At 34.2% G+C, this 9810-nt stretch overlaps 1 protein-coding gene across 1 annotated transcript; it reads right to left on the reverse strand.

The window, feature by feature from the left end:
- Positions 1-4861: 4861 nt before the first annotated feature.
- LOC111901153 (thaumatin-like protein 1) lies at positions 4862-5779 on the reverse strand. The gene has a single exon (XM_023897030.3). The coding sequence runs from the start codon at positions 5724-5726 to the stop codon at positions 5046-5048; it is 681 nt and encodes a 226-aa protein (XP_023752798.1). The 5' UTR covers positions 5727-5779; the 3' UTR covers positions 4862-5045.
- Positions 5780-9810: the final 4031 nt, after the last annotated feature.

Below are 9810 nucleotides of genomic sequence, written 5' to 3' on the forward strand. Positions count from 1 at the left end.
TTTCGGGTCGAGTTGTGTTGTTAGATACGTAGGGTTTCTCGTCACCTTTCCGTGGACATAAAGTTCGCCGAAAACGGATCAAGAATAATGAAGTTACAATACTTTGAAGATGTTGACAATAATGGCCCCTAATGGAAATTTTTTTTGGCAAGGCAGCCCCTTTGCACGCATGTAGTGCACGTGTGTTTAGCTGGGTACGCCCAACGTAAGGCTGGTGTACGCCCAACGTAGAAGAGCAAGTGATCGCGGGTCCGGGCAAGTGTACGCCCGGCGTACGAGAAGTACGCCCAGAGTCTCAAAACCCTAATTTTTGGGTTAAGCACTATATAAAGGACATTATGGTTCCAACCCTAGCCCCCATATCAGCCTCCCCAACCTCAGAAGAAACCCTAGAACGTCCCTACCTTCATTTTATGAGATCTTGACCTTGGAGAACCCATTTTGGTGGATTAAAGCTTGGAAGCAAAGAGAAGAAGGTTGGCAAGGAGGAACCTTTGAAGCTAGAGCTTGTAGATCTGGGATAAGTGCTTCATTTCGGACCTCTGCAAGGTAAAAAGTCTTGAGCTTGATGATTAACCTCTTAGATCGCCTTAGTACAAGTTTATGGACCTTTTTGGTCCCAATATTGGGACTTTATGACTTAAGCTCGTTTCTAAAACCAGGGATGCCTCCCTTAGAGTCATATGAGTCCCATAAGCAGTAAAGTTCCGATCTTTATGGTCCCAATGAGCTCATGCATGAGATCTAGCCTTGGTTTTAGAAGTGTATGGTCACCTTTTTGAGTTTGAGTGTATTTGGTGGATTGCAAGTCACCAAGTTAGTGACTTCATGGACTAAGACATCAGTAAGGAATCTAATTTAGTAGTCTCTGGAGTGGGGTATTAAGCACTTAATGGAAAAGTGCCTTAATAGGATGGTTACGCCGAGCGTAATTGAAGGTACGCCTCGCGTACTCGCTAGCAGGCCAGTACGCTTAGCATACAATGGAGTACGCCCAGCGTACTCAGCAAAGTTGGGTTTTGAGCATTTGGGCCTCGGTGTGGGCTGTGTTTTGGACTATAGGTCCTTGGGCCTTAGTGGGCGAGCAGAAGTCAGATTATGAGCCCAAGGGCAGTTTGGGCTCAGGGAGAGCCATATGTGAAGTAGGCCCAATTTAGTATAATTGGGCCATTGGTGAGCCTTTAATGGGCCAGTGGAGCATTTAGAAAGAATTAAAGGGTTTGGGCCATGATTATGATCCACACCATAGTAGGGGTAAAATAGTCATTTTACCCATCGAAAGATTCCCCTTTGATTTAGTGTTTGACTTGTCATGATAGCCAGAGAGCAGCCGGGACAGTAGTTGAGGATCTTACACTCGAGTTTTCAGCAGTCAGCATTCCGAGGTGAGCTTCCATCCAGTAAGAACGGGTCTAAGGCCACAATACTGACCCGTTTAGCTAGCAGTAGTTTCCAGACTTCGGTCTGATGCAGTAGTTAGTATGTTTGATGCCTTCGTGGCTCAGACAGGATTTATGTGTTATGTGTTCTGGGCTACGGCCCGATGCAGCGTGCAATATATGTGTATTCATGCTAGTTGATATGTTTATGTTATACTATGTTCAGTCAGTTTCCGGACTTCGGTCCGATGTAGGGGGCAAGGCCCCCATTTAGTCCGGACTTCGGTCCGATGCAGGGGACATGGTCCCAATCAGTTTCCGGACTTTGGTCTGATGCAGGGGCAAGGCCCCAGTTAGTCCGGACTTCGGTCCGATGCAGGGGACAAGGTCCCAGTCAGTTTCCGGACTTCGGACCGATGCAGGGGGCAAGGCCCCAGTTAGTTCGGACTTCGGTCCGATGCAGGGGACAAGGTCCCAGTCAGTTTCTGGACTTCGGTCCGATGCAGGGGGCAAGGCCCCAGATAGTCCGGACCTCGGTCCGGTGCAGTGGGCGAGGCCCAGTATGTGCTTTATATGTTAATTGTATGGTATGTGGTAGTTTGGGGGAGCTCAGTAAGCTTCGTGCTTATGGTTTCCAGTTTTTAGTTTCATGTACTCGGTTTTCAAAAGAGGAGCTCGGAGAGGTTGCAGTGCACACACCATAGGCAGTTAGCCTGAGAATGTTTTACTCTGATAATGAGATTATGTTTTGAATTAATACTCGAAAATTATGTTATGACTTATGATATGGTTTTTATAAATGTGGTTTTAGTAATGTTTTAAAAGAAATTTTTAGTCGTGATTTTGGGTTGTTACAGATTTGGTGAAGGATTACAATTCATTGAGCTATAAGTAGTAAGTACCATGATTAAGTGATGGAAGCAAGATTATTTTTCAAGTAAATAGAGAAGATAAATACTAATTTTGTTACATTCTTTGTGTTTTTCAATATTAGTTAACATACCACCAATAGAAGAATTCAAGATTTTAAAGCTGATTTTGTGGATGACTGTGATTCATTGAGCTTGATATCATGATTCGGTGATGGAAGAAATATGATTTTCAATTAAGTAGAGAAGATAGATAATATTTTTGTTACATTCTTTGTATTTTTCAAAATTAGTTAACATGCCACCAATAGAAGAATTCAAGATTTTAAAGCACTTTGCCAAGATGATCATTTGTCGTATAAGGTGTTTTAAAATGGTGGGTTGGGTATAAGAATCTTATCTGCTACAAATCGACCATTTTATTCAAAATGACGTTTGGGATTTTTTACTGAAACAGACTTATCATAGGTAAAAGTCATTCAACATGTTCATGGTATGGATGGAATTTTTACGGTTGCGACTTGGGGTCCTAAAATCAACTTTCGAGTACTTCAGGGCAAGTGGTAAATGCAAGTGATAATTTGGTAAAAGATGAATCTTGATAGAGATTATTTTATGGTGTAAAGACATGTAATAACAAACATAGATGATTTTTGAAAGGACAATCAGTTTCGATCAAATTCTTTACGAAGAAGATTCCTTGTATTGTCGTCTGCTTTGGAGAACACAACAAATCATATGGTTTCTTCATATTATTGATTTAGAGGTTGGATTTGGGATTAGGGGAGGGAACAAGATGAAAAAATTAGTTATTTTCAAAGTGATGTTTTAATATATTGTCGAGGTTTGTTGAGTTAAGAGTTGTTCAATCAAGTGTGTTTTTTGTTTCACCGGTTAGATATTATTTAGATATAATATCAGAATAAATTTGTCCCGGTTAAAGTTAATATCATGCGTTAGAGGATCAGTATAGACATTTTGGCTACATGAGCAAATTTGAATAGAAAGGGAATTTAAATGAAGACTCCTTTTTGTATGTTTTGCAGGTTTGAGGTTGAATCTCAATAGCATCTTTTTATCCTTAGTGAGTTCACTAAGGAGGTTTGGGGAAAAGTTATTGAATTATTAGGTTAATATGGTTACGATTCTAACAACTATTAATTATTTATTTGATTTCATGAACCTTTCTACTTTAACGACTTTTAGAAATGTATGACATGATGTTGTGGTGTTTAATGTGAACGGTATGAGAGAAGTAGCCACGAGAAGAACATGCGAGAAGCAGGTACCCATGTGGAACTAAGGATGTAAAAAAGTCCCGTGGGACCCAAAACTCGTAGGGCCCCGATCCCATATGAAGCGTATTTACTATTTAGTAAAATATTCGGGGACAGAGGCGGGGGCGGGGGCAAGGTTAACCCTTGGTTAAATTTCGGGGACGAGGACCTGAATGGGCAGTCCCATCCCGAACCCTATGGGGGTCGTGTTAATATATTATAGATATTTTTATATATTAATTATATAAATATAATAAATAATAATAATGATTTTAAGTTTCCAAAAATCAACAAAAAAATCATGTTTTTTTTATCTGTTAGTATAAGTTTTTGAGATGTGATAACATTTTTCTTTTTAACATGTAAAATTATGTTATAGATAACTATCTTTAACCGGAAAATAGTTTATTTAAGCTTAAAAAACAATTTTTTTTAAAACAATAAAATTAATCCCAAAATCAAGCGTAAGGGGGAGGGGGGGGGGGGGGGGGGGGGGGTTAAAAAAACTGATGCATATAGTTTAAAAAGCATACCCTCCATTCTTACTCTTTTTATTTATTTATTTATTTTTTATTATGTTTTTTTTTTATGGATGCTTTGATGGTATATAGTTTTATTTTTAAGAGAAGCGGTTGAAGGAAGACTTGATTGTTGAACGTCGTTGATACTTGATACCATCATGGGCTATGCCGTATTCTTGATTGATGTCTAGATGTAAAAGGTTTTATTTTTTAATCGGCTAAAAATCCTCAATTGAGAGAGTGCATATAACCACTTATTGATGTTAAAAAGAAATTACTTGTAAAAGTGGATTGTCTGGTTTAAAAAGTAAGGACTTTCAATGTAAAATTTCTATCTCTTTTATAAAAATATATTTGGCTAGAAAAAACAGAGTAAAATGCATCACATTTTTTTTGTGCGATACGTTGGCTTTTAATCATTATGTAATATGAATTACATAATCCACCTTTTTAGTTAATAAAAAATATATCGTTTCAAATAAAAAGAAGTGTAACTATATAGTTTAATTTCTAAAGCATCAATCTAATTAAAAGTGTGTTTCACTTTCAAGATTTAATCCTTTGAATATTACGTTAATCTTTTGGAATATATTATTAACGAAAAAGTTAACTTTATTTGCAATGGATTATTTGGTGGTATATATCTCATAATCTCAACAAGATAGTTATCAAGGATAATGTTGTTACTTGTTATGTCTTTTTCTTGGATAACAAATATATGTTGAAAGTTAAATTCTCTTGGGTCGATTGGCTGAAAAATCCTCATCTAATCCCCTTAATTTGAATATAACAAATTCAGATAAAAGATTTTCATAGGTTGTAAAACATAAATATATAGCACAATCAGAATTTCTCATAATACAGATTCAATATGGATAACACTAACTATCCTTATTCTTTAATAACAACCTAGAAAAAGTGACACTCAATGAGGTGACACCCTCCTTATTAATGTAAACTTATTCTTTCAAAGTTGAAAGTTACATAGAAAGACTTCGATCATGGACAAAACACAACCTTGTAGTTAGTTCCACCAGGGCAAGTAAACAAACTAGACTCATCATCTTGAGGGTAGCTATAAGCATCAGGACACCTATCCTTAAAGAACTTAGAATACTCAGTAGGTCCACAGCTACCACGTTCAATGGTGCAACAATACTCAATAGTATTAAAAACCGTGCATGGGTTATTACATCCTCCCTTAGTTCGCAATTGTTCAGGGCACTGACCATTTATATCAGCAGCACACCTCATAGTCTTGCATGAAGCACCAACTGGGCTAAACTCCATCGGAATATTGAACCCATCGATGACAGATATGTCAACAAAGTCATCGTTGTTGAATTGGTTAAGAGCAAACTCAGCTAGGGTATTGGGTGGTGCTCCATAACCATTACATTCAAGCATTCCATTACAGTCGCCTGTATCACATTTCCCTCTTCCATTTGCATCAAAGTTGCAACCTGTTCTTCCCCAGATACGAGCTTTAGGTGTTCCTGGTGCAACTGTGACTTGCCATGATTGACCTGTTTCAAGCTGTTTACCTCCACCAGTTGAGACAGCGGCCCACACTGTGTATGGACATTGGTTTATGACATCGAAGTTGGCTCCTTGAGTGAAAGAGAAGAAGAAGATTGAAAGAATAGTGAAAGGAATAAGAGAGAGTTTAGCAGGAGTCATGTTTTTTCTGTTTATGGTATATATGTAGTGTTTAAGTGCGAGTTAAAATTGTATTTTGTTAGAAGGGTTTATATAGAAGAGAGATGACATAAGTTAGGCATGTGAGTGAGTTTTTTCCATAGAATTTTCAATGATTATGAGATGGCTTTGGAATTTACGTTTGAATTTTAAACATATATAAGTACAAAGTTTGGAAGAATTTGGAAGTATAGGTTGATTAATAGCAAAATGTTGATAAGATAGAAAAATGTAATTAAGAATAGTCAAATAAACACAAGAAAATAGTTACGTCTTCTAGACATTGAATTTTCCTTTGCAGGGGAGATTCACCAAAAATCACATTTCTTAATTATATTTAATTTTTTGACCAACTCCAAAATTAGGTCCGTTAGCAAAGTTTCAAGAAAAATGACATTCATTAGTGGTCCGGACGAATCTCCGTAACGGGCCTTCCACAGTCTATAGGGCCTGTTCGTGACCACATATATGATGTTTCATTGACTCAAGCCCAAACCCCTTGTTAAACACCAATAAAAACCCCTACGACTTGAACACTGTATGGGTGAGTGAGTGGTAAAACACTGCTGGGATCTAAAAAAAAACCTATGAACCTAAAAAAATTTAAAAGAATTATATTTTGAATTTTTTACAAATTTCAAAATTTGATCTTAAAAATAAAGAAAAACAAGCTTTATATTGCAAAAAGAAAAAATGTATGATTGTTCTAATTTCGGATAAAACCTAATTAATTGGCCAATACTCGATTGGTATAATTCAAATGTACAATTCGAATATTCAGATTTCTAGATTGGTTTAAGCAAAATCCAAATTAATTGTTGAATTCTAGATTTGTTCATTTAAATTACTAAAACCATAAACAAATATTTCATTACATCGAATAACAATTATTTATATATTTATTTTTATGATATATCTATAATAACTTTAACAATTTAACATAGTTGTTTAGAAAAGGTTGTGACGGAGAATTTGGAATTTTGAATTGTATTAGGTCCTAAATTCATTTAATCGACAAACAAAACTTTTTAAATAGATTTTCATATGTCAGAAAATAAATTTGATCTTTTAACTTTAAAAACCACATATAATACCAACCAATAACCAATTGAAATTTAATTTGATTGTTTTGTATAAGATTTTAATTTTATTCAAATTATTTGGATGTGTAAATTAAAAACTAAAATCAATTTGAGTTAGATGGAATCATATCAACTTATCAATTCAAACTAAAAAAAAGGCAATCCAATTTAATAAAGGGATAATGACTTGAAAGGGTAACGAACTTTTGACTTTTTTCACATTTAGTCACTAAATTTTTTTTCGTTATCTATTTGCGATTGAACTATTGAAACTGTTCATATTTTACCCTTATTGACCGGCTGTTACCGGTCATAAGGGTAAAATGTGAACAATTTCAGTAGTTTAGTGGCAAATAGATAACGAAAAAAAGTTTAGTGACTAAATATGAACAAAATCGAAAGTTCGTTTCCCTCTAAAAAGTTCAATGACTAAATGTGAACAAACTTCCTCTTGTATTATGTTTTAGCAAATTATTTATTTTTGTTAAATTGTAGCAACATTTGTTGATGAAGAAATCTATGAAATTAAAAAAATAAAAAAAATAAAAAAATAAAAAAACCTAAAAAAATATTTAAAAAATAACAAAAAACCGAAACCGAAATAAAAAACCAATGGTTTGACATTGTCCAAAATAAAAAAATCAAAACTTCCAATCTAATTTTGGTTTTACAAAAAAATGAACCATTCTCACTGATGTGATGTGAATTATGACCATTGGTTCGACATGCGGAATTTGTGACATCCCATGAATATGTAGTTACAACATCGTCTGAACTCCTAATTCATAGTAAGGGGTTAGAGTATCATCGCATGAATAAGTAGTTACAACATCGCCTGAACTCGTAATTCATCACCTACAAGTTATGCGCCTGCTGGTGTTTCCACTGGGTTATCTAGAATAGTCTGTGGTCGCCATCTATACTCTGGTAGATAACTACATCACCACATTGCCGGTTAAGGTTATGGTATCTCCTTTCATCCTACATCACCTATTCATCATCATCTATTTACTTAATTATCATCACCTTTCTATCATCACCTATCTCGTATCATTTTATTTCATCATACACCAACTATTTCATCTACCCATGTTTTATCCGCAACATATTTGTAGATATAAAATAAATATACCGTTTAAATCTTTTAAAACATGTATAAAATTGTTCATCCAGCATAGACAGCAAGTATTCAAATAATATGCACACATAGCACGTAATTTATATAAAATACTTCATATCTATGTGTAAGATGAAAGTAACTATATATACCATAAAAATCCCATAAATGCTTCCTAACTTCAAACCCCAAGGTTTACTCTACTAAAGCTTCATATTCTCGGCTCTCTGGACCTAGAAGGGTCCAGATTCCTAACTTCAAACCCCAAGGTTTACTCTACTAAAGCTTCATATTCTCGGCTCTCTGGACCTAGAAGGGTCCAGATCTATAACACAACTTGCAAGAGGGGTTTGAGGCATTCAAAACCCCAAAGATGAAGTGATTCAAGCCCTAACAAATGTTGCTAAAATTAAACAAAAATAAATAATTTGCTAAAACATAATACAATAGGAAGTTTGTTCACATTTAGCCATTGAACTTTTTAGAGGGAAACAAACTTTCGATTTTGTTCACATTTAGTCATTAAACTTTTTTTCGTTATCTATTTGCCACTAAACTATTGAAATTGTTCACATTTTACCCTTATGACCGGTAACAGCCGGTCATAAGGGTAAAATGTGAACAATTTCAATAGTTCAATGGAAAATAGATAACGAAAAAAGTTTAGTGACTAAATATGAACAAAGTCGAAAGTTCGTTACCCTTTCAAGTCATTATCCCTTTAATAAATAAGTATCTTTTTGTCACTTGTTATATTTTCTTTCATTTTGACATATGATATTTTTTTGTAATTTTGATTACTTGTTTTTCACTTGTCGTGATTTTTTATTTTTTTAAAATGTCACCTAATACTATTAATATAAATTTTATAAGACTTTCACAAATTAAGGTTCCTTCCATAATATACGCCCTAAATTTAAGGCCATATACACATCAAATATTAAAATGCTATTTACTATTAATAATCTACCTCTACCTACTCTAATAAACAAAACCTATAATTTGCCACATGTCCCCCTTTCTACATTGCAAAACTGCCACGTGTCATCTAATGCATTTAATCCTATTTTATAAAATAAATAAAACTTAAAAAATTGCATAAATGTAGAAAAAATCCCAATTTATTTTCAGCTTCCTCATTTTCGGATCATATAACTTTCAAAATTCAAATTAAAAATCCATTTTTTTTTGGAAACAATAATAATTTACGTTCAATTTCATTGGCTACAAATCTTATATTTTTTAAACTCTTTTCAAGATTTGAATGAATCCCAAGAAATCAGGATTTTCAAAATAATATTCTAATTCCGTTTCTATTGTGCTTTGTTGTCTTCAACATCCATTCTCATTATCAATTATAATTCTTCTTTCTCATCTTCAATATTATGATTTCTGCACACTGTCGACATAACAAATCTGGTGAGTTCATCTTCATAACTCAAAATTTATAACCTTTTTGTGAAAATATATTAATACCAATACACTTATGTTTGCTAACCTTTTTGTGAAAATATATTAATACCAATGCAATTCTGTTTGCTAAAAAATCTCTTGTGAAATCATTATTTGTTATTTGTGTTTTGATGTTTCTTTGAAGTGTGATTTTCATGGTTGTGCTGGACAGAAAATGGTCTCAGGGATATTTTAGTCTTTTATTGACCTTTTTTACTTTCGTTATTTGTGTTTTGATGTTCTTTGAAGTGTGATGGGTTGTTACTAAAAGTGTACCCAACAACAAGAAATTGATGATCAGTATGATTGTTAATGATCAACAATGTTGATATTGTTTTTGTATTTGAATGTGTGTGTTTTGATGCACATATTACCTTTTTGGTGACAATTTTAATTTTGAAAGTTCCTGCACTAA

Source organism: Lactuca sativa, chromosome 6, assembly GCF_002870075.4.
Source record: "Lactuca sativa cultivar Salinas chromosome 6, Lsat_Salinas_v11, whole genome shotgun sequence".
In the NCBI taxonomy this organism is placed as follows: Eukaryota; Viridiplantae; Streptophyta; class Magnoliopsida; order Asterales; family Asteraceae; genus Lactuca; species Lactuca sativa.

Excerpts from the sequence above, each read along its gene's own strand:
- LOC111901153 (XM_023897030.3), bottom strand. The coding sequence starts at position 5,726 with ATGACTCCTGCTAAACTCTCTCTTATTCCTTTCACTATTCTTTCAATC.